We start from the raw sequence: 25,289 nt of genomic DNA, 5'->3' as shown, positions 1-25,289 counted from the left end.
ATTAGGATTGACATGTTAAGTGTTAGACAGTAATACGTGTTAGACATGTTAAGTGAAGAAAGGGTTGATTAACCTAATTATCCCCAACATACATCTTAAGAGCCTTACGCGTGATACACGTTGAAGTCTCACCTGGATGGCTCCCAGGTCCTCAAGCAGCTGTTCGGTGCTGGAGGCTCCCAATAGTACAGAGCTCACACCCTCATTCCGCAAGCACCAAGCTGCTCTCCAGCCATCCGGAAGAGGCAGAGCAGTATAAATCAGTACGAGTAAAGAGTAGAGAAAACATACAGCATTCTCTCTCATGTGTATACATCGCATTTGGCTGCGGGTTTGCATCATATCTGGGTGTGCAGCTACCTCACCGATGCAGTTTGACCATGGTCGCAGCACATGACGGGCAACTGTCTGCAACATCTATTTAATAAATAATCTCAAAATTATAATGTGGCGAAGAAGTGGTGTAATGGTTAGAGTGTCCGCTCTGAGTCTGGGTAGGTCGGTGATTCAAACCCTGGCTGAGTCATAACAAAAACTTTAAAAAAAATTAAAGGATAGAACACAGACAATCCTCATCGGTTAGAATTCATGGAAAGAAGGAAATTCTCCTAAGGAAATGTCCCACTAGGTGTGGTGAAATATGCAGTGCCATTGTTGTGACTTCACTGATATGATGTATTCATATGTATATCCGTGTGAGGTGTGTGTGGTGGGGTTAGGTTGGGGCAGCTCCGCTATGAGCCTTATATACAACAACAACAACATGCATTTTAAAAGGCCATTTTCCCTGCTAGAGCAGGGGTTAGCCTTGCGGTGCCCATGACAATCTTCTCCATTTTGCCCTATTTTCTGCTTCTCTCCTTGTTAACCCCCTTGCCTGCATTTCTTCTTCCACCATCTTTAGCCAAGTCTTTCTCGGTCTTCCCCGTCCTCTACTTCCTTATACATTCATTTCCATCACTCTTCTCAACCAGTCACTTTCATCCTTCCTCAACACATGACCAAACCATCTCAACCTGTTCCTTTTCACAGCATCAATCACAGGCTCTATTCCCATCATCTTCCGCAATTCATCATTTGTCTTCCTCTCTCTCAACGATACTCCGCACATCCGTCGAACCATTCGCATTTCCACCCTTTCCAACTTTAGTTGCTGCTCTACGTTCATTACCCATGTCTCGCTCCCATAAATCATAACACTTCTCACACATGCAGCATACACCTTTCCCTTCAGCTTCAACGCCACTCCCCTCATCATCAGCACGCCACTCAATTCCCGAAACTTCTTCCATGCACATCTCACTCGAGCAACCGTTGCCGAGTCTGATCCACCTTCTCCATTCAGCATGTCTCCGAGGTAGCAAAATGTTTTCACACCTTCCAGCTTCACGCCGTCTCCAAGATCCAACTCAACATTTCCTCCATCTGCAGCTCCCTCTGTGCACACCTTACATTTGAATGTAGCTGCCACACTGTTTAATGACCCTCTCAGACCACTACATTTTTGATGAACCCACTCAGCGCACATTGTACACTGAACGGAGTTCACTCCGACACCCTTCCTACACACAGCACAGGGCCACTTCCCAGTTCTTTCCACCTCACCACATGCTTTACCACTTGCCATCACCTTCGTCTTTCCGATATTCACCTTCAGACCTTTTGTCTCCATACATTCCTTCCACGTGTTCATCTTTTCCTTCAGTCCATCCATACTTTCCGCAATCAACACCAGATCATCTGCATACAACAACTCCCACGGTAAACCCTCCTTTACGTTCTGAGCCAGCACCTCCATCACAGCTACAAATAGTAGTGGACTTAGTACCGACCCCTGATGCACTCCCACCTTCACCTCAAACTCACCACTGTTCCCGTCCTTCGTCCTTACAGCTGTGCGCCTCTTTTGTACATTGCCATCACTACTCTGATCAACCATTCCTCCACTCCTAACTTCCTCAATGCCCATGTCAATACTTTGCGTGGAACCCGATCGAATGCTTTCTCCAGATCAACAAACCCAAGAAACAACTTCTTCCTCTTCTCCATGTACTTCTCCTGCAACTGCCTCACAATGAAAAGCGTGTCTGTCGTTCCTCTTCCTGGCATGAATCCAAACTGCATTTCATCGATCTTCACTTTCTTCCTTATCCTCCTCTCCAACACCCTTTCTAATACCTTCATTCCATGCTCCAATAACTTTATCGCTCGGTACGAGCCACACTCCAGAGGGTCACCTTTCCCCTTGTATAGAGGGACGAGGGTACTCAGTTCCCAATCCACTGGAATGCGGCCTTCTTTCACCACCAGATTACAGATCTCTGTCATTCTCTTCACACCCCAACTTCCTGCTGCCTTCAACATATCTCCCACAACTCCCGTCGGCCCTCCCGCTTTTCTACCCTTCATTGCTTTTATCGCTTCCTCAACTTCCTTCTCAGTTATCTTCTCTGCCGGTCCTAAAACTGGGTTACTCTCTATGTTGCCATCCCATTCATTCTCTGTATTCAACAGCATTTCCATATATCTTTTCCATCTTCCTTTAATTCCATGTGGGTCGACAACGATTTGTCCCACTTCATCCTTCAAGCAACTCACCCCCATCACATCACACCTCTCTTTCGCTATCTGCTTTGCAATCCTGAATACTGCTCTCTGACCCTCTTCCGAATCCAAGCGTTCTCCGAACATTTTCCTACATGCCTCCTGCGCCTTTGCTACCTCTTTCTTTGCAGCCTTCCTGGCTGCCTTATAACTTTCATGCTCTGCTGTTTCTGCTCCCGTACCCTTCGCCTTCTGCCACTCCGTGAACTTCTTCCTCTTCTCGTCAATCCTCTTTCCAACTTCATCATCCCACCACCATGTTTTCGAGTGCCTCGGTGGTCCTTTTGTCCATCCACATACCTCACCAACGGCTCCCAACAGACTAGCTTTCATTGACATCCAACCACTTTCAAGCTCAACCACATCATCCTCGACCCTACTCAGCCTCTCTTTTAATGCCTCCCTTACTGTCACCTCTTTCAACCTCCACACCTTCATTCTCGGTTGGTACTTCACCCGCCGAGCTCTCCTCGCACCTTTCACCCTTACGTCGCAGACAACCAAATGGTGCTGTGAAACAGCCTCCTCCCCCGGGATCACCTTTGTGTCCCGGAGGTGCCCCCTATCTCGCCTACGCACCATCAGGTAGTCAACGGTTGTCGTCGACCCACCTGACGTGTATGTAACAAGCTTATTATCCTCTTTCTGGAACTGAGTATTACAAATCAACAAATCAGCTCCATCAGCAAACTCCAAAATCCTTTCACCTTCTCCATTTCTCACACCATATCCGTAACCCCCATGAACTCCGTCAAAACCATCCATACTCCTTCCCATATGTCCATTTAGGTCTCCTCCTACCACAACAACTTCCTCATCTTTCAGGTTTTCCATCAGCTTCTCTATCACACACCAGAACTTGTCCTTCTCTTCATCGTTTCGACCAACCTGCGGAGCATATCCCGAGATGACGTTCACCAAGAGCTTTCCAATCATCATTTTCACCATCATCAACCTATCACTCACTCTAGTCACACTCACCACACTGTCTACAAACTCCTCAGAAAACAGGACACCAACACCATTCACGCCCTCCAGGCACCCTTGCCACACAAACTTGTATTACTGTCCCTGCCTACCCTTCACCATTCTCACACCACTTCCCTTCCATCTCGTCTCTTGCACACAACATATGTCCACTCTTCTTCTGACCAATACTTCCACCACTTCTCCTGATCTCCCTGTCATTGTCCCTACATTCCATGTCCCAAACCTCAGAAACCGATCTCCACTTCGGGCTGTACCCTGCCCACATGTAGTTGTAATTGTCATGGTTCTCTTTTTGAGGCAATGTTTTTATGGTCGGATGCCCTTCCTGACGCCAACCCTCTTAGTCGCCTCTTACGACACGCAGGGATACGGCGTACCTATTCTTATCCAGGGTACACACTGGGCGTGAATGGTGTTGGTGTCCTGTTTTCTGAGGAGTTTGTAGACAGTGTGGTGAGTGTGACTAGAGTGAGTGATAGTACCCTGGATCCTGTTAGAAAGCCTTATATCCTGTTCGAAAAAGAAAAAAAACATTGGTAGGATTAAAGCTGCAGGGTTTATCTGCTTAGTTGGTACACGGATTTCTCACAAACATATTTCTCCTGTTCATTTATGAGCTGGCCACCGATAGCTTCTCCAATGACCCACCAATTGCCAGCTGTGGAAGAGTGCACCCCAAATCCTCAGCCACACTCTGCAGCTCCTTCAATTTGGTTCTCTGCCGTCGGCCCTCATCACTCACAATACGCTCTTTTAGCCACTGGTACCCCTGCACACACCCAGACATCAGAAGCATGTGATCATTACTCCCATATGTTGCACCTTGCAGTAATAATGAACTCAGATTCTGAAGATATTAACATTTTCTTAACTGAACCACACAAAAGGAAAAATGTTTTGGGGGTATTGTAATGTCTCATGCAATAACAGAGGATTGGCAGGATAGCTCAGAGGTAGCGTACTCGCCTTTGAGGTGTCAGAGGTAGCATACTGTCATTCGAAAAAGCAGATCCAGAGGAGAATTCAGGGAGTTTGGGACTAATACAGTGGCCTGCAAAAGAATTCCCCTCCCCCACTCCTCCTCCAAAGTTTTCACATTTGGATGCCACCTGAGCTTATTTCATGATGCTTTCAAATCAATCTTAATCTATAGATTCTTCACAAAATACTCCAGCGATAAAGCTGAAAAAAAATCAGATAAAATGTGAATAAGTTAGACTAATAAAGAAAATCAGATGATTCTCAGTTACATAAATATTCAAACCCTTTGCCTAATTAACCATAAATAATTTCAGGAGCAAATGATTTGCTTGAAAGGTTTCACTGTGAAAGGTTTTCACCAGTTTCACCTGGATGTAGTCAGTGGTTTAACTTGAAAATGAAGCTCCCCCACTAATCAAAGGCGTTTTAAGGTACAAATCACTTCGTCAACCAACAAGGCAAACATGAACACCAAGGAGCTTTCCAAAGAAGTCAGACATAAAATGGTGGAGAAGCACCATTCAGGAGAAGGTTATAAGAAGATTTCAAAGTCACTCATTATCCCTTTGAGTACGGTGAAATAAATCATTAAGGAGTGGAAGATGTGTCATTCCACCCAGACTCTACCCGGATAAAGTCGCCAATCCAAACTCAGCAGCCGGGCAAGCAGGAAATTGATTTAGGATGTAACTGTAAATACATGAATGACTGAAATATCTGCAAGGCTCCATGTGTACCAGATGGGGGTCAGTGTTCATCAATCAACAAAATCCTGTTCCCTTCACAAAGCTGGCCTCTATGGACAGGTGGCAAGAAAGAAGCCATTACTGAAAAAGGACTCATCTAAAAGCTGTATGGAGTTTGTGAAAAAGCATCTTAATGATACTGCAGGCATATGGAGAAAAGTTTTGTGGTCAGACGAGACAAACCTTTTGGTCTAAATTCAAAGCGTTATGTCTGGCATAAAACATTGCACATAACCCAGTCAACACCATCCCTACTGTAAAGCATGGTCATGGCAGCATCATGTGATGGGGCTGCTTTTCATCAGTAGGGGCTGGCAAGCTTGTCAGGATAGAAAGGGCAATGGATGGCGCAAAGTACAGGAGAATGCTTGATGAAAACCTGCTCGAGTCAGCCATGAATCTGGAACTAGGTAGAAGATTCACATTTCAGCAGGACAATGATCCGAAGCACAAAGGTAAAGGCACACTGGAGTGGCTCAATAAGAAGAAAATAAATGTTACTGAGTGGCCCAGTCAAGGCCCTGACTCAAACCCAATTGAACATTTATGTCGAGACTTGAAGATTGCAGTCTATCGACGATCCCAATCAAACCTGGCAGAACTAGAGTAATTGTCATGTGAATAAGGTTTCACCATATCATTTTGCAAAGCTGGTAGAGACCTACTACCCACAAAAACTCATCACAGTAATCGATGTAAAAGGTGCTTCCACCAAGTACTGACCTAAGGGGCTGAATACCTTTGCAACCAGTGAATTTTGATTTGTACATGATTTTTGCAGGTATTCCTGACAGGTAACCTCCTTCAACTACAGCAGTGTTTAGTTTGATCTCCCACCATGGACATATTGTTTTTTTTCTTGCATAAATATCTGCATTGACGTTGATTGCAAGAGAGTTCTAAAGACTAAGCTGTATGCCACTAATTGAGAATCTGACATAATCATGTTTGCATTTTGTTATGTAAAGGAAAATCAAAAGTACCGTACAAAAATAACAGATATAACTAGAACGGCACTCGGTAGAGCGCATACCTCCGCCAGGCTGAACAGTTTGTTGTGTATCCCAATGATAGGCCGGATCTGGATTCATACCTGAACCAAAATCTAATCGGCTTGTTCTGGTCACCGAACCAACTCATTCACCTAGTTTAGTCATGAGTCATCCATAAGTTTAAAAAAAATATGTTGTATATCGCTTTTCGCCCGATCCCTCAATGGTGAAGAATCACTTAAAAATTAAATAACTCTTGTATCCGAATCCATATTCAGATCTTCACCAAAATTGAATCGATTCGTCCTTGTCACACGCCTAAGCAGTCCACCAAGTTTGGTCCAAATCCATCCACAACTTTTTGAGAAATCCTGCGCTGTGTCGTTTTTGGCCCCATCTCCCAATGGTGAAGAATCACTTAAAAAATTCTACCAGCCGGATCCGAATCCGGATCTTAACCAAAATCGAATAATTTTGTCCGTGTCACATACACCTGACACGTGTCCCATACACGTGTCTGCCAAATTTCGTCCTAATCCATCCACAACTTTTTGAGATATCTTGTTCACAGACAGACAGACAAATGAAAAATCGGTCAGAGACCGAGGACTTGTCAGAATGTACTTTTATATCGGGCATTTTGGACAAATATGGTGGCCGAACCACGTGACCGATGACGTCATCATTATTTGTTTTCTAAACTAATTTATTCCTTGATGATGCTCAAGAAATTGCATCTTGATCTGATGAAGTTTTGTATTTGTCGAATTATAACGTCATAATGGACGCACCAATGACATCATCATTAACATGTTTTATTCCCCATGGAGAGTTCTTTACAATGAGCCATGTCTCAATTTTTTCTATTCAGCACTTTCGGAGATATAGAGGTGCAAAGTTTGTCGGTTTTTCCAAGATGGCGGCCAAACCACGTGACCGATGACGTCGTCATTATTTTTTTTCTCCCCCAATTTATGCCGACATGTTGCTCAAGAAATTGAATCGTGATTGGATGAAGTTTTGTACTCGTCGAATTATCAAATTATGACGTCATAATGGAGGCCTTGGGCCGAGAGAGTTAAAAATTGGGCATAGTATATTCCAGGGCAAGGCAAATATGTGTGCAAAGTTTGGCGATTCTATGTGCAACGGTGTAGACGTAGTACAGTACTGCACACAAACAGACAGATAAACAGACAAACAGACAAACAGACAGACAGACAGACAAACCAACCGATCAACATACTTGCCGGAATCTTTTCTTTTTCTTTTCCGGCAAGTAACAAACAGACAAACAGACAAACAGACAGGGGTGAAAACAACCTGCATCCACCTTTGGTGGCGGAGGTAATAAGAACGGCACTTGGTATATTATCATACCGACCATATTATCAAATGCATTGGGCACCAGGAAACGTATTTGATCCACGGTTATTCAATTGTGCACCAGGGGAGATCCAGAGTGGTGATCCGGCATGACAAGCAGCAGTAGCAGCAGCAAATCAGCAAAGTGATACAAGGTATTAAAAGGTTTAATTTCTTTCATTTTTATTGGCAGTGCGGTACTGTTCAACATCCACCCACACAAGGAGGCAGAGGGAGGAAAACATTGTTTTTGGGTGGTGGTGGGGGAGGAGATGAGGGAAGGTGGGGAAGGTTTATAAGTCATACTTCCGTCATGTTTTAGAGGCAGGCCTGTATAATTTAATGGATTGATAATAATGCTTTTTGCTGAAAGATGCACAGACACACCTTGAGTGATGCACGCGAATACATGGGAATCCCATCCTCATACTTTCCAGTGATGATTCCACAAGCGAGAGGAGACCAAGTCATGGCGCCAACGCCTGTGCCACACGATACAAGGAAAAATGGACTCGGTGATGCTGAAACCGTGTTGGAAAAATAGAAGTACAGTAGAAAATGAAAATGTCCAAATAAACCCCAATCATATCCCCTGATATGTTAGTAAACAAAGTTGGGAAGTGCATTTTTGCATTCACTTTGACAAGCCAATTGATCAAAATCTTTCTGCACCTTCATTTGGCCAGTTCGTTAGTTTACACCTCCTACAGTTACACAGATAACATCGGCCGAGAAAGGAGAGCTAGATGAAATGAAACCAATGTTTGAGACATTCAGATCTTCCTTGAGCCTCAAACTTTGTATTAAATACTGTATATGCAAAAACAAAAGAACGCAAGGGATAAAAAAAGATGGTGGTGCACCACCAACTCAAGGCATCCTCCATCTACCCCGTTAACCCCACCACTCCCATCAACACAACCATCTTGCAGGTGAGTGTGTTCCCTCCTCACCTTTCTCTACTCTTTTGCCCATTTACCCATTCCCTTGCTTGCTCGTACCTCGGTCACATTACTCTACCAAGAGCCTAGATTTTAAATAGAAAAAAAAAAATAAACATACTTATTTCAATAGAATAAAAAATATGAACTTTTTTTGAATGAATAAAATTAGGATAAAATGAATGAATGAATAAAAAATTAGGTGATCAATTAATTTCTTATCTCCACCACAAAAGGGGGATGCATGTTATGTTTTCACCTCTGTCTGTCTGTCTGTCTGCCCGTCATGGGCAGGATATCTCGAAAACATATGGACAGATTCGGACGAATCTTGATGGACAGGTTGGGTGTGTGACAAGGATGAATTGCTTCAAATTTGGTGAAGTACCGGTTCCGGATCCAGATAAGGCTACAGGAATGTTTTTTAATTTAAAAAAGTTTTTAAAAATTTTAATCCCACTTTTTAAATTAATTTTTTTTTTACTGTACTCTTATCTGGATCCGGAACCGGATCTTCACCAAATTTGAAGCAATTCATCCTTGTCACACACTCAACCTGTCCACCAAAATTCGTCCGAATCCAAAAACGATATATAACATGATACAGCATTTCAAAAAGTTGTGGACGGATTAAGACAAATCCTGGTGGATGAGTTGGGACAAGAACAAGCCGATTCGATTTTGGTTCATGTCAGATCCAGATCTGGCCTAACAGTGGAATACAAAGCGTAACCTGTTCAGCCTGTTGGAGGTATGTGCTCCACCGAGTGCCGTTCTAATTGATCTGATGTCTTTACCCCGTGACCATAGAGCAAAGTGGGGTTAAGTAATTATTGGTTCACTCTTTGGGGACCCCAAAACATTTCCTTCGCCATGAAGACACGTTGATAAGTTGATTGCCTACAATTGGAGGCAAAGCTCTCTTCAATCCCACTCCTCCCTCCAGGTCTTTAAAACAGCTGTTCACCACCATCTCTAATCTTCCCCCATCCAAAACCTTGATCTTTTTTACCCCCGCTAATTTCACCCCAGATCCACTTTTTTGAAATACCAACTTCTTTCCTGGAAGTCCTTGCAGTATCCTTGTGTTTTATACTTCTCCCACGCCTCCCCCCCTTCCCACGCCTCCTCCCCCAGGCCCTCTCCCTCCCACAGATCTCTCGATGTCCCTGCTCTCAAATGTTGTGTTTGTGTCCTTCCCCCTCTCTCCCCATCTTGTCTACCGCTCCCCTTATTATATGTTTTGTGTGTCTGTTTGATTTTTTTGTGTAATAAATGTTAGCTCTTTCACGAGCCTCGATCCTGTATACAAAACAAAACAAAACAAACTGTTGAAACACTCACCAATTTTATGGTAGAGCTCTGGGAGTTGCACCTCGACCTTCTCTCGCTGGAACACATGATATTCGGCTTGTTCGCACACGGGAGGGATGAGGTTGAACTGGCGCGCCACCGAGTATGCCTCCTGTTTGAAGAAACAATTTGGAAGTTTGGAGTTTGGAAATGCACTTGTAATTCAATGCCTGGAAAATAGATTGTTTACTCCACTTTAGAAGTGCCACACTTGGTCTTTTAAAGCCTTCAAGTCAAATGCTGCATGTGTCCTTTATGTTTGACTATTGGAAGATATAATTGAAGTGGCAATACGTACCATGATCTCCATTGCACTCCATCGTGATGTTCCCCAGTACATGGACATTCCCTGATTTATCACATACGTCATGGCACGCACGATCTCTGCACACACACACAATTACAGTCGGTTGACAAGACAGTTGCATGAGTAAAGTTGGCCTGTGTGGCTTTACCCTCTGAGCACTTTGTTCAGGGTAGTGGGATTCCAGGTTGAAATCCCACTGACTATATAGTACGTCGGGTTGTCCATTGTCCACTAATGTCCTCGAGGTTCATGGAAAAGTGCACAGCTGTCTCCCCAATGTCTTTGTCGTGCCCGTTGGTTTCAAAACCAACGAAGGATACAAGGAATGACCAGAGATCACAAAAATTGCTGATACAACCACAAAGTCGTTATATCCAATTATAGCAGTTACAGTCAGCATAAATGCTAAACCTGAACCACAATGACTTTGCTGATGAAAAGTTGAAAAGCAAAAACTTAGTCAGCAGAATTGTTTTTACAAGGGTTTTGATGATGTCGAGTCTCCTCGGGCAATGATGGTGTGTGCCATCATATTGCCTTTCTATGGCTGGTACACACGGGTAAGTGTGTGGCACAGACGGACCGCCACTCCTCCCCGTCTCTGTTGGCGGTTGGGGAATTCACCCTCTTCCGCCCGTGCTGTTGGAGTCGACTGGACTCTCATCCACCTGATGTGCAGAGCCATCTGCCATTTAAACCGCATGGCTGTGGACCGTTACCCTGGTAAGGGGGGCTGACAGGTACTACACCTTGCCCACAGGTGACCTGGGATTATGCAAGGCAGGGGACTCCATCCCCCTCAGGTATCAGAAGACACCCGCATACCCGATTTTAAGGTTATAAAAGTTGACAAGAATCAGTTTTCCCACACAAGACGAGAAGCAATCGATTTGCCAATTTAATACCTTTGTCAATGCATCTGCTCATTTGTATCCTACTCAGCTTACTTACAAATTTGAGAAAGAGAAGAAGAAAAAAATAAAAGGCTTTTCTACAAATGCATATATGCACTGTACAAATAGTCAGAACAAAAGCAACATTCGACAACAAAAAAGTGCTTTTCACAAACATACTAAATTAGAGGTCACAGAACATACTACCCGACACAGTGTTGAAGTCTCTCCTTCAATTCTAATAAAATAATTATTTTAAAATCCGGAAGATTCGCGCTACCAAAGCAGTCTTATACACCACCCTTATACACTAATAATATGACAATGAGTCGCAGTTTAGGAGAGGGAGGCTTTATTGATCACCATAGAACGCAGCGTCAATTGGCATCTTCTTCACCCAGATATACTGCACCTCCTCACACACACATATATATATATATATATATATATATATATATATATATATATATATATATATATATATATATATATATATATATATATATATATATATATATATATATGTATATATAATGTTGCGAATATGGAATTTGGCCTCCATATCCGCTTGTAAATATTCCCCTATTTTCTCCAATACTCCCCAACTTTCCCCAATCCCCCATTCCCTAGTCCCATTGCATGTAAATAACAATCAGTAGAGCCGACCTTCCCCTTATTCCCCCATTAAATGTCGTGCCCAGGTCCACCGCACCACACGTAGACAACTTTCGGACATCTTGCTAGTTATTCTTAGTCTATGTCAGTTAAGGCCTCGTTTCCATTAATTATGACTCTTCGTTGCACCAGAATGTGATTATATGGCACCAGTAGTGAGTTTAGGACCTTTCCCATACCTCCTCCCATCTTCTTCCCCGTCTACAACAACAGAGGGGCACGGCGCTGCGCGGGGGGGAGTGTGCGTCCTCCCACCGGCTCGGTTCGCCGCCATCGACAATGCGCTCCAGACGATGCGCTCCAGACCATGCGCTCCACGGGGTTACCACGAAGGGGCTCCTTGTCAGCTCCTCGTCAAGGGCGGAGCCTGGTAAACCCCCCGCACGCACCCAATGAGAAGCAACGTGCCGATTCCACGAGGCGGAGCTAACGAGCCGAGGGCGTGTCACTCCCCGCCGGATATACGCGGCCACGTAGCGGACGTGACGTCAGATTCGCCCCCAGCTGGAGAAAGAAGGACCTGCGAGCGCTGAAACAGATGCGCCCCCAGCTGGAGAAAGAACGTTGCCTACGATCGCTGAGAGGAAGAGAACCCGCCTGTGAAAGAACGTTACCACCTCGAGCGCTGTGCAACCTTCCGCATCTCTGGACCGGACCGGGTCGACCCTGTCCTTGAGCCAAGAGTGCACCTTGAGCCATCGATACCCGCTGTCCTTTCCATCAATCCCCGTGTGAGTCAGCTTTGTCCCGTTTATCTGTCGTCTGTTGGGAATAATATAAGATTGTGTCTAAGTGCTTGTCTTTCTATGTTGTACCTCTCGTCCCTGTAATCTGACCTTCCGTAACGAATATAATCTCCTCCGGAGGTCTTGAGAACCGTATCCCTGGTGTCGTCATTATAATCCAGCCGTGTGTCTTCTTTTTCCTTTATTGATCCAGCGTAGCGCGGCTCCGTCAACGCCGAGTATAATCGGGTAATTTGTGCGGACACGACGGCCATTCCGCTCGGCCCACCTTAACATCAAAGTCGTGTCGGTAACAATTGGTTGTCAGGAGTTGGATTCGAACCTGGGACTAAATTTATTTAGCCCAAATTTTGGACACCAATTGTGTTAGTACGGTAACAATTGGTGTCGAGGAGTGAGATTCGGACCCGGGACTAAATTAGTTAGGCCCAAATTTTGGGAGGGAAAATCGAGCCGGAGCGCGTACGGCGCTCGACAAAATCGATCCGGAGCGCGGTCCCGCGGTTACTGCGCTCGCCGAAATTATAACGGAAAAAAAAAAAAAAAAAAAAAAAAATTTGGATTTGTTTTACGAAACTCGAATTTTGCAAGTCGCGCTATGGCGGATCAAGACGGCTGGGGTCCGGTAGGGGAGAGTGAAGCAGGGTCGGTCCAGGACCAAATTGAGGGACATGAGGAGAGCGAAACAGCGAGGGTAGCAGGCACGCAAAATGGCGCCTCGCAAGAGCGCGCGGTAGCCGAGCCCGCTGTATCAACGGGCTTTAACATGCAGCCGATTGACATACAGGCCCTCATTGCGCAGCTACAGGCAGCTGTACAGATGAGTATGGGGAGCCAAATTGAGCGATTGGGTGAGCGATTGGAGGGCCAAATGGGGGTAATGAGGGACGAAGCGAGGGCTCAGAGTGAGCAAATGGGGGTAATGAGGGACGAAGCGAGGGGTACCAGTGAGGGGTTAGACAATAATTTTGAGGAGTTAGACAAGAAATTTGGGAAGTTAGACAATAATTTTGAGGGGTTAGACAACGGGATAAAAGAGGTGAGAAATGGGTTAATGGGGGTAGAAAACAGAATGGCTGCCCAGGAGAATCAGATAGAGGGAGTGAAAAATGGGTTAGAGGGGTTAGAAAACAGGATGGAAGGCAAATTGAGGGACATGAGGGACCAAGCGGAAAGGGAAGTTAACCAAATGGGGCAGCAGATAGAGGGGGTCAGAATGGGGGTAGAAGCCAAACTGGATGCTCACAGGGAGGAAATGGAGCAGATGAGGGTGGCATCTGGGCAGGAGATGCAAGTGATGGGAGAGGAGATCAGAAGAGGAGTGAGTGAGGAGGTCGGAGGAGTGCGCGAGGAGGTGAGGCACTGTGAGGAGCACATGGAGAAGGAGGTGAGAAAGGGGACTGTAAAGTTACAAGGGGGCATAGAGGACCTGACGCAGGAGGTGGAGCAGCTGACGGTGGGACAGACGGAGTTAGTGGAGCAGGTTCAAAGGAACACTGCGGTATTAGGAGGTTTAAAGGCGACACAGAAAGAACTAAAAGATGACTTGGTAGCGACGAAGAGGGAATGTCAGATGGTACGTGAGGGACTGACAACGAGGTTGGACGAGGTGATAGAGGTAATGGAGACGAAGGACCGGCAGGTGAGGACGCACATGGAAACGGTCAAGGTAGCCTTGGAGGACGAGCTTGAGGAGACGTACCGGGGAATAAAAGAGGTGAGGCACAAATTAGAAGAAGTGGAAGAAGGGGTGAGCGAAATTAAGAAGCGACGGAGAGGGGATAACAAAGAGATAAAAGAGGAGATAAAAGAATTGGTCCAAAGTCTGTGTTTGGATCGTGATGTGCTCGTTAACCGGATGAGGGATTCGCAGGTGATGGAGGAGAAGCGAAGAGGAAGAGGACCCGGTGTAAGTGGTGACCAATATGGTCGTGCGTATGATGCGCCAGGTGATTTAAGAGGCTTGGGGGTCGAGATAGACCCGGGTGTTCGTGAGAGGCCGTTGGTGAAGTGTGCGACAGGTCTGGTGTGCGAAAAAGGAGGTGTGCGAGGAAGTCCGACTCTGGGGTGTGTGAGGAAAAAGTGCGTGCCAAGGAGTGAGTGTGCTGGCGAGAGTGAGTCGGTCGTAGCGCGTGTGCGAGGGAGCACATGGAAGCGTGGTGTGGTGAGTGTTACAGAGGGTGTGACGGGAGAGTGTGCGCAGGAGTGTGCGCGAGAAAGGTGTGTGACGGACAGGTGCATGAGGAAAGAGTGCGCTGTCAGAAGTAAGGAAGAGTGTCCACCTGTGGTGAGTGTGACAGAGGGTGTAACGGGAGAGTGTGCGCGAGAAAGGTGTGTGACGGGCAGGTGCATGGGGAAAGAGTGCGCTGTCAAGAGTAAGGGTGAGTGCGCTGTCAGGAATGGAGGTGAAAGTAGTGAGAGTGACAAGGAGAGTGAGTTAGTTGTGACAGGTGAGCGAGGATGCACACCTGGAATGGTAGAGCGTGAGTGGGAATGCACGCTGGAGTTGGTGGTGAGGCACGTGGTTGGGTGTGCGAATGAGGGCACACCTGTGATTGTCACAGAGGAGGTGACCGAGGAGGGGGCGCGAAGCGGTGTATTGGTGAGGTGTGCGAGCAACGAATGTGTGCCAAAGTGTTCGGTGGTCAGGTGTGTGACCAAGGTTGTGAGTGGAATGGGTGTACCTGGGTGTGTAAGGAAAGGTACGAGGAGCATGGGCACGGCTGGATGTGTGAGCAAGGAACGGGCTGCGGGATGTAAGCATGCAGGTGAAGCATCGACGTTAGACGGGTTAGAGGTTAGAGCGACTTTTATCCGAAGCAGGCCCTCGGTGCGTGCCGGGCCTCGCTTTGAACGGCCGCGTCCAGGCTCCACTAGGCGGAGCTGGCAGCCCGATAGGAAGGGTCGTTATGGCGACCACGTTTTGTTGAGACGTGCCGGCAGGTCGAGATCGGGACATTGGATGGCTCCACGCCGAGGTGATGCGTGGGATCTCGGCCCGGGTAAGCCCCCGTCCCTGCACCGAGTGCCGGACGCATCCAGCCGCTGGCACAAAACAACCAGCATCCATTGCTTGGCTTTACGAAGCCGGGCTTTGGACAGGGATTGGCGCACCGAGAGGTATTAGTGAGTCGACTGGGTGATGAGGTTAGTGTTTTGGACCCAAAATTAGAGAAAAACAAAATTTGATGATTGGCAAGGGATTGGCAGTAGTGATTGGCAGATGATGGGCAGTGATTGGCAAATTTTTAATTTGTTGAAATTTGATGTGCAAAATTGGTAGTGAGAGACCCCCGATGTGGTGGGATGGCATCCCTGCCACCCTTCCCATGTGGGGGGGCAAAGGAGCAATAGCTTATGGGGTGTATGGCAGTGAAAACTAGCCCGGGTGGGTTAGGATATTGTGTGTAGGGATCTAGAGAAGATGACCTTAGGTAACGTTAAGGTTAGTTAGTGACTGATACCTGTAGTGGGGACGCAGGTAGATTAGTGTGGATGATAATGACGTGGGAGCGCAATAGTTTAAAGGGACGACTGGGAAGCGCAAGTTTCAGAAGGGAGTAGTTAGCTGAGATGATGCCGTGTGTGTGAGAATTGAACAGGTGTGATTGCACAGGTGTGCAACTGGACAGGTGTGTGGAGCAGTGTATGAGTAGTGAGTGTGTGGATCAGCGCGAATGCGCTTGGGGAGAGAAGGGTGCAGGTGGCACCAGGTGTGAGAGCACAGGTGTGCAGGTACAGGTGTGTGGAGAGAGTTGGAGTGAGTGGTACGGAGTGGTGTGCATGGTGCGAAGGTGTGGATGGGGGAAGAGTGGACCCCTTTCACGAGTACCCGGGGCGGGTAGTGTAAGTGTTAGGTAGAGGGTGCAGGTAAATTGTGGTTGGATATTGGCATTTGTGGTGCGGTTGCAGAATGGTGTTGTGAATGGGTGCATTAGTGTTGTGGAAATGGCTGGGCGTGTAGCCTGTTAGTGTGTGTAGTTGGTTGGGCACTCCACCACTGTGAGGATGTCGGCCAGGTGAGGCCGCAGGTGGGCTCTGGGAGCCGGTAGTTGTGAGTGGGTGCCTGAGGATCCCGGGTGTGGATCGGGTAGCCCAGTGCCAGAGAGGGCACCGAGTGGGGAGAGCGCCAGAGGGCCTGCCCCAGTTAGTTAGGTTAGGGTGAGGAGCTAGGTAAGCTCGGGTGGCAACTGCAGTGGTGGAGGTGTGCAGGTGGGTAGACCCACTGGGAGAGGTACACGTCGCAGCCCAGAAATTGTACGAGGGCACCGGGAGATGAATCGGGGGAGTGAGACCCCAAATTGAAGAGCACCACAGTTTGGCCAATGGGAATTGGTTTTTAGAACCCATAGTGTAAGAGGGCCAATGGTTTGGCCGGAGAAAGACCCCGGGTAGTGTAAAGTTGTTAAAGTCACTTAGGAAATAGTTAGGATTGATGAACCTGTCGCACCATACGCAGCCACTTACCTGTGGTGATGATGATGACTCCACACCTGTGTTTTCTTTGTTTTGTTGCAGGAAGTAAGGATTGCTGTGTGGATTGTGAGACGCATCACGACGTGGATGAGACATTGGGGTGATTCCATCTCTCCCTCCCTAGGAGGGACTGATGATGAATTGGTAATGGCAAATTATGATGTTGAGTTGGAGATGGCAAATTTTGATGAGAGTTGAAAATGGCAAATTTGATTGGTTAGGAGGGAGAGAAGACGAATTTGGTATATGGGAGGAACGGGGAAGACAGTAGGGATGTTTGTTGATTTGTAAAGTAGATGTTTATGGGTAGTGTTGTGTTTTGTGGATACAGTAAGGGGTAAGGGAGGGGCCATGTAGGTTACCTGGTGGGGGGGGGGGCGTACGATAGGAACGTACCTGTCTCACCTGGTTCCCATGTGCCCCCAGTGTGCATCACCTTACATTGCGTGCACTTTTGCGCCCTTACCACCTTACTCACTTGTCTGCTTCTTTTGTCTCCCACCTCCGAGGATCTGGCTTTGGGGTAGAGAGAGAGGAGAGAGAGGTGCTGGCTGCGCAGTTGTGGGCCTGCACTTTCGCTGTTTGCTGCCGGGATCGATACACCATATGGACCGCAATGTTTGTGGCCACCCACAATGGACCGCAGTTCGTTTGCGGCCAAGCACCACCCGGGGATGGACCTATGGGTCAACGTGGCACCTATGCCATACAGGTGAACCACTTTTAGTTAACACCAAGTGCACCACAAGAAGAGCAAGAGACACCTGCAGGGTTAGGGGTTGTCGAATTTATTTTTATTCCAATGAACAATGGTGACTGCACCGATTGGTGGTGGGGTGGTGCTTTTGATGCTGGGAAAGGGTGCTCTGCACGTTATTAAAGGCCGTCGGCCACAGAGCACTCGTGGGTTGGTGTATCGATGCTGGCAAGCGCGCTCTCTCTATGCATAACATCTGCATGTGTTCCTCCAAAAACAGGTCCTGGATCGTAGTGTAAATAGCAGCGTAGTCGTGTAAATAATGCTCCCTACCGGCTGTATGTTTAGTTTGAGAATTCTTTCCGGATTCGGTTATCCTGTGGGTGTGTTTCTGTGAGGAGAAGGGTGCAACGTCGCAGGGGGACATATTTACTCATTTGTGAATATCTGTAAAACTGTCGCACTCAGGGTAGAGTTAATAGTAGAGGGAACTACATTGCGTGCCACACTAAAGTAGGTAAAAATTTATCGGGTCGGGACGCCCCGAGGGTAGAGAAGGGTGCAATGTTGCGAATATGGAATTTGGCCTCCATATCCGCTTGTAAATATTCCCCTATTTTCTCCAATACTCCCCAACTTTCCCCAATCCCCCATTCCCTAGTCCCATTGCATGTAAATAACAATCAGTAGAGCCGACCTTCCCCTTATTCCCCCATTAAATGTCGTGCCTAGGTCCACCGCACCACACGTAGACAACTTTCGGACATCTTGCTAGTTATTCTTAGTCTATGTCAGTTAAGGCCTCGTTTCCATTAATTATGACTCTTCGTTGCACCAGAATGTGATTATATGGCACCAGTAGTGAGTTTAGGACCTTTCCCATACCTCCTCCCATCTTCTTCCCCGTCTACAACAACAGAGGGGCACGGCGCTGCGCGGGGGGGGAGTGTGCGTCCTCCCACCGGCTCGGTTCGCCGCCATCGACAATGCGCTCCAGACCATGCGCTCCACGGGGTTACCACGAAGGGGCTCCTTGTCAGCTCCTCGTCAAGGGCGGAGCCTGGTAAACCCCCCGCACGCACCCAATGAGAAGCAACGTGCCGATTCCACGAGGCGGAGCTAACGAGCCGAGGGCGTGTCACTCCCCGCCGGATATACGCGGCCACGTAGCGGACGTGACGTCAGATTCGCCCCCAGCTGGAGAAAGAAGGACCTGCGAGCGCTGAAACAGATGCGCCCCCAGCTGGAGAAAGAACGTTGCCTACGATCGCTGAGAGGAAGAGAACCCGCCTGTGAAAGAACGTTACCACCTCGAGCGCTGTGCAACCTTCCGCATCTCTGGACCGGACCGGGTCGACCCTGTCCTTGAGCCAAGAGTGCACCTTGAGCCATCGATACCCGCTGTCCTTTCCATCAATCCCCGTGTGAGTCAGCTTTGTCCCGTTTATCTGTCGTCTGTTGGGAATAATATAAGATTGTGTCTAAGTGCTTGTCTTTCTATGTTGTACCTCTCGTCCCTGTAATCTGACCTTCCGTAACGAATATAATCTCCTCCGGAGGTCTTGAGAACCGTATCCCTGGTGTCGTCATTATAATCCAGCCGTGTGTCTTCTTTTTCCTTTATTGATCCAGCGTAGCGCGGCTCCGTCAACGCCGAGTATAATCGGGTAATTTGTGCGGACACGACGGCCATTCCGCTCGGCCCACCTTAACATCAAAGTCGTGTCTGTAACAATATATATATATATATATATAATATATATATAATATATATATATATTGTTACGGTCTGCGGATTAGATGTTATTTTTTACCGAGCGGTGGTGTAACCGCGGCCGAACAGTTGTTCCCCGACTAAACCCGATTCACCCGATTCACCCAAGCGTTGGCCGTATCGCGCCACAGATACTCAATCTGGAAAACTCTAAAGCGACCGAATGCAAAGAGGAAGAAGAAGACGTACAGAAGAGTAACGGGGTTTATTATGTACACATACACAATCAAGAAGAACAGTCACGATTATTTACAGGGGACATGAGACGCAGGCGACACAGTGCAAATTACTAGCTTATCTAACAGGCTTACTTAATACCCAGGACAGAACAAACGAAGACACAGACTCATGCGGGGAATTGCAGAGTGGATTGACTGGAAGGAGAGGAAAGTCCACTGGGTCCGGCAGCACGATCCGCACGTTCTGCAGCCGCCGTTCCTTCGCGGCCCTGCTCCGAACTGCCGTCCAGGCCCCTAAGCGGCTGGCGAGCGTTGTTGCTGCTGCTGCTGTAGACGCTGCCACTGGCGAGCAAGGTGACGAATCGCAGGCTTTTGCGCTTCCCTGGATGACCTCTGCTGTTGGACCTCACAACTCAGCTCTGCTCTGATGACCCAGCTCTTTCCTTTGCACCTCACCACGCAGCTCAGCTCAGCCTTGGACCTTTTTGCAACTCTCTTGGACTCATCTGCTTGTCTCCTTTCGCCACTCTGGTGGGGGCTGATGCAACGGGTTTTATAACCCCCGCCCTTCACCCTTTGCGAACCTCCCCCAAGCATTCTCTCTCCGCCCTCTCAAGCCAAACCCCTTGTTCATGGTTGGTCGAGTGGGGCTGGCTCACTCCTCCCCTCTCTGACGAGGTGGGGACCCGCCTTTCTTCCCCAACCCTGCTTCGTGGTCAATGGCGGCTTTGGAGGGGATGTAATTGCCAAATTGAGGCTTGGCCATTACGAAAGGGGAAATGGAGGTTTTTGGGAATGGGAATGAAGGGAATCTATCTCTTTTTCACTTGGTGCAATGGAGTATTATTCTAATGGAAGACAAGGCCTTACTCTAAAACACATAATAAGATATAAGCTACTGAACAAGGGTTTTATCGGGTCCTGCAATGTGGTGTTTATGGAATTAACTACCGAGACGCCCTTTTTATCTTTACACAACTCCGGAGGCAGGAGGCGCAGAATAAACAATAATAATAATAAAGCACACAATAAAAAAAAAATACAGTCCTCATATCCGCAACAATATATATATATATATATATATATATATATATATATATATATATATATATATATATATATATATATATATATATATATATATATATATAGATATATATATATATATTATATATATATATATATATATATATATATATAGATATATATATATATATTATATATATATATATATATATATATATATATATATATATATGTATATATATATTATATATATATAATATATATATATATAGACTACTGTGTTCAAAAAGTATCCGACCTTTATTTTTCGTGCGTAAAAAAAAAGAAGCTAGGGAGGCGTTGATTGGTGCACGTATGTAGGCGATCCTAATGCACACGCGTGAATTTTTTCCCACCTGCAGAAGCTGTCATTCGACAGCAGACCGCCGATGAGTGAGGACATGTAAGTGAGCGCCGTCGGATTTTCATTTTTGACAAAATGACGGAAAAACTTGAACAACGCTACTGCATCAAATTTTGTGTAAAGCTTGGCGATTCCCAAGTGGAAACGATCCGCAAGATTCAACACCATTCATTCCATTATGAAGGAGGATTTGGGCTTCAGGAGAATCTCAGCGAAGTTCGTACCAAAGCTGCTAACGATTGAGCAGAAGCAACTCCGTTTGGAGATCGCACAGGACATGCTGGAGACTGTGAACAGCGATCCCAGCTTCCTCAACACAGTGATCACTGGCGATGAGTCCTGGGTTTATGGGTACGACCCAGAAACCAAGTTGCAGTCATCACAATGGAAGCATCCAACATCCCCGAGGCCAAAAAACACGTATATACGTATATATCATGGTTCTTGGAAGTATTTTGAAGGCGATTTGTGTTCTGAAGCGTTTAAGTATGAAATTGTTTTTTTAATATCCCACAGACTAAGAATAGAGATGGGAATGTTTTTCTTAATCATTGAAACGAGAAGATCAAAACTATTCTGACAATTCAAAATGCTCGAAATGATTAACATACCATCAACGGGAAGATACGTTTTCACACGTTTCATGATGAACAAGAGCAGAGATCATTTAATGCATTTTGATGTGGCAACGAATTTCATGAAATGTTATTTTAGATTCCTAAGCCACGATTTGCATGTCATTTTTAGCCGCGTCGCAGACGCTGGTCATAAAGTGCCCTCTGCTGTTGTTGTTGTTCTTCTTCTTCTTCTTGTTCTTCTTGTTGTTCTTGCAGAGAAGACAAAACCTCAAAGCTCCACCCATTCTGGGAACCATAGCTCCACCCATTCTGGGAGAAGCCTCATATAAACAAATATCCACCATTTTATTAACTCGCATAGCTTTGAGGCCTGTTTTGTAGACCCGTGGTGTCTTCCTCTCTCTCACAGTTTTATTTCAAATCAAATTCGATATATCATTTCATTTTTCACAGTCGCTAACATAGTTTTAGACTCGGTTGAAAAAAACCGGGAAGAAAATCCGATGAAAGTTGCCCTTTATAGAACGAAATGAATTCTCAAAGGCCTGTAACTTCAAGTCCATTGAGATATATTTTTTTTAAATCGCGGCATGGTCAGTCATACACCGCCCGAAATAACAGACGGGAAAATGCCGAGATATATATATTTTGTTTAAATCGCGGCATGGTCAGTCATACACCGCCCGAAATAACAGATGGGAAAATGCCGAGATATATTAAAAATTCGTCCATTTGATGACAATTGTCACGATGAAATATTTAATTTATACGTCGTCACAATTATGTGGAGAGAGGAGCATAGCTTCGTTCACGTGTCGCCACATACGGGAAATTGCCGAGATATATATATTTTAAATCGCGGCATGGTCAGTCATACACCGCCTGAAATAACAGATGGGAAAATGCCGAGATATATTAAAAATTCGTCCATTTGATGACAATCGTCACGATGAAATATTTAATTTATACGTCGTCACAATAATGTGGAGAGAGGAGCATAGCTTCGTTCACGTGTCGCCACACACGGGAAATTGCCGAGATATATTTTTTTTAAATCGCGGCATGGTCAGTCATACACCGCCTGAAATAACAGATGAGAAAATGCCGAGATATATTAAAAATTCGTCGCCACACACGGGAAATTGCCGAGATATATTTTCACTTTGCACAAAAATAACATCAAGTAATCGAATCAATAGGAATGTCCTGTGCCTATAACATCGACGTTATAGGCACAGCTGCATTTAGGCATTGTGTAACATCGACGTGGCTTTTGTTTTAATTAAAACTTTTTGTACTTGTTATACTACTCAAATGCAATGGTACGTTTATGGGGTACTGTACTGTACCATGCTCTTTACAGATCTTGGTGCTGCCGAAGCAGTTTATTGGCAAGGGTTATACTGGGTAGTTTGCTGTTGCATTATCAGTGTTGTTTGTCCATATTCTATCCTTTTAAATGCAAATAAGTCAAGCAAAGAAGCAGCATGTTCAATTTTTAAAGTCTTTAGTATGACTCGGCCGGTGTTTGAACCAATGACCTACCACACTCAGAGAGGACGCTCAAAACATTATGCACCAAAATAATAATTAAGTGATTCATCGAATAATTCATTAATCAATAAATCAAAAATACCCATTATAGCCAAATCACTTGGTCATTGTGATGTCCAGATATCAGCTTCCTAAATCAAAAGGTGCCCGAGATATGATAGCTGCCAAATGTCTTGTGTTTAATAGAGTACAGGGCAGTTATTAAAGTGTAAGGCACAAGCAAGGACCGTGTGCTCATGTAGAATAGTTCATTTTCCCCTGTTTTAATAATTGTACACAACTCCTTTCCTTTTCCATCTCAAGGCGCTGCAGGACGTCATCGCCGGGCACCAAAAGGGCTCCGGCGTTGACACCCGCTGAAAGGGAGTACTCAGTTTTCGCTCCGTTTGTTTTCTTGGTTGTCCGGGCGATATCTCAGCCATCCTTTGAGCGAGGAAGCTGAAATTTGGGCACAACAGTGCGCACTTGCTTTGGCAAAAACGATATTTTTTCTGATTAATCAATTCATCGATTAATTACTTAATCATTATCGATTAATTAACTACTTATTTATTTTCTTTATCATCTGGGCAATATCTCAGGCACCTTTTGAGTTAGGAAGCTGACACCTGGACATAATGAGCAAGTGATTTGGCTATACAGGATATTTTTGATTTATTGACGAATTAATTAATTATTTGATTAATCACTGTTTTTTTTTTTTTTTTTAAGTTACAGATTCAAATGAAACGGTAGTGGTTTAGGTATTCTATTAGCCAATTGATTCATAATTTAATTATTTTACGATTATTATTTATTTATTTTCATTATTAATCACTTATTTATTTTCTCTCTCATCGGGGCAATATCTCAGAAACCTTTTGAGTGAGGAAGCTGATATACAGTAATCCCTCGATTTATGAGAGTTCAGTATATGCGATTTCGCTATTATGCGAGAGACCTATTCCCACCAGGAACTCGTTATATGAGAGCAAATTTCGCTGATATGCGGTCCTGTGGGATCCCACTTGCAGTGAGTGCTGGGCTTTTTCCTGCCATGATGTGCTCGCTGATTGGTTGATCGGGTGACTGGTTTTGGCTGGCGTGGCTTGGGTACACGCGCTACACTGTACTGCCTCAGTTTCGCAGTAAGCATTGTCGTGTGTGAATCTGTGCTGTTGTGTGCTTGGGATACTCCAGTTATTATCCTGTTTATTGCACCCTGCTTTTACTGTGCGTGTTGTTATCATGGCGTCCAAACGTCCAGCAATTGCTTCTACCACTGGAACAGAAATTAAACGCAAGAGGACCTCTCTAACTTTGGAATTGAAGTTAGAAATTCTACGACGCTCTGATGCAGGTGAAGTTAGAAATTCTACGACGCTCTGATGCAGGTGAAGTTAGAAGTTTTACAACGCTCTGATGCAGGTGAAGTTAGAAATTCTACGACGCTCTGATGCAGGTGAAGTTAGAAATTTTACAACGCTCTGATGGAGGTGAGGGATCATCAGCGCTTGGGCGTGCTTACAACCTTGGAGAATCCACAATACGGAGCATAAAGAAGAATGCTGAAAGCATTCGTAATGCTCATTCTACGCCGCTGTCTGCCAAGATAACCACGAAGATTAGGAACCCACAAGTTAAAATAAAGTCCCAGATGCATAAAAAACAATCTTTCTGTTAATGTTTGTATTCATTCTGATGTATTCATTAATATGATTTCAGTGGAGGTAAAATTCATTTGAGACATTATATTTGACGTTGTTGTGCACGCATTCCCTTTTTCTCCATATGTTTATATATTCGATACATGCGATTTCCGTTCATGCGAGGTTTTCGCAGAACCTAACCCTCGCATAAATCGAGGGATTTGTGTATTTGGACACGAAACTGACCACGTTTTTTGGCGATAAAGGATTTTTTGATGAATCAATGAATTATTTAATTTTTCGATAAATTCATTATTTGATCAATTTTTAAAAAGTTACAGCTTTGGATGAAACACTGGTGGTTTAGGTATGCTATTAGCC

General features: G+C 45.5%; 2 protein-coding genes across 7 annotated transcripts in view; one reads left to right on the top strand and one right to left on the bottom strand.

Moving 5' to 3' along the window:
* LOC144892693 (protein FAM200C-like) overlaps positions 1–25,289 on the top strand; it is a 1,175,895-nt gene that overhangs the window by 561,268 nt on the left and 589,338 nt on the right. The window lies entirely within an intron of this gene.
* Positions 1–25,289, bottom strand: part of KCNAB2 (potassium voltage-gated channel subfamily A regulatory beta subunit 2) — a 214,426-nt gene that overhangs the window by 2,412 nt on the left and 186,725 nt on the right. For all 6 annotated transcript variants that reach the window (XM_078780853.1, XM_078780851.1, XM_078780852.1 and 3 more), the window contains 5 exons: positions 10,271–10,356; positions 9,964–10,084; positions 8,066–8,160; positions 4,243–4,363; positions 133–221 (listed from right to left, as the gene is read on the bottom strand). In XM_078780853.1, the coding sequence (XP_078636979.1) occupies positions 133–221; positions 4,243–4,363; positions 8,066–8,160; positions 9,964–10,084; positions 10,271–10,356 (512 nt within the window). The remainder of the gene's footprint in view (positions 1–132; positions 222–4,242; positions 4,364–8,065; positions 8,161–9,963; positions 10,085–10,270; positions 10,357–25,289) is intronic.

This window comes from Myxine glutinosa, chromosome 6 (genome assembly GCF_964187855.1).
Source record: "Myxine glutinosa chromosome 6, kmMyxGlut1.1, whole genome shotgun sequence".
NCBI classification, from domain to species: domain Eukaryota; kingdom Metazoa; phylum Chordata; class Myxini; order Myxiniformes; family Myxinidae; genus Myxine; species Myxine glutinosa.
Note: the sequence above shows the minus strand (reverse complement) of the source record. Positions and strands in the feature narration are given on the sequence as shown.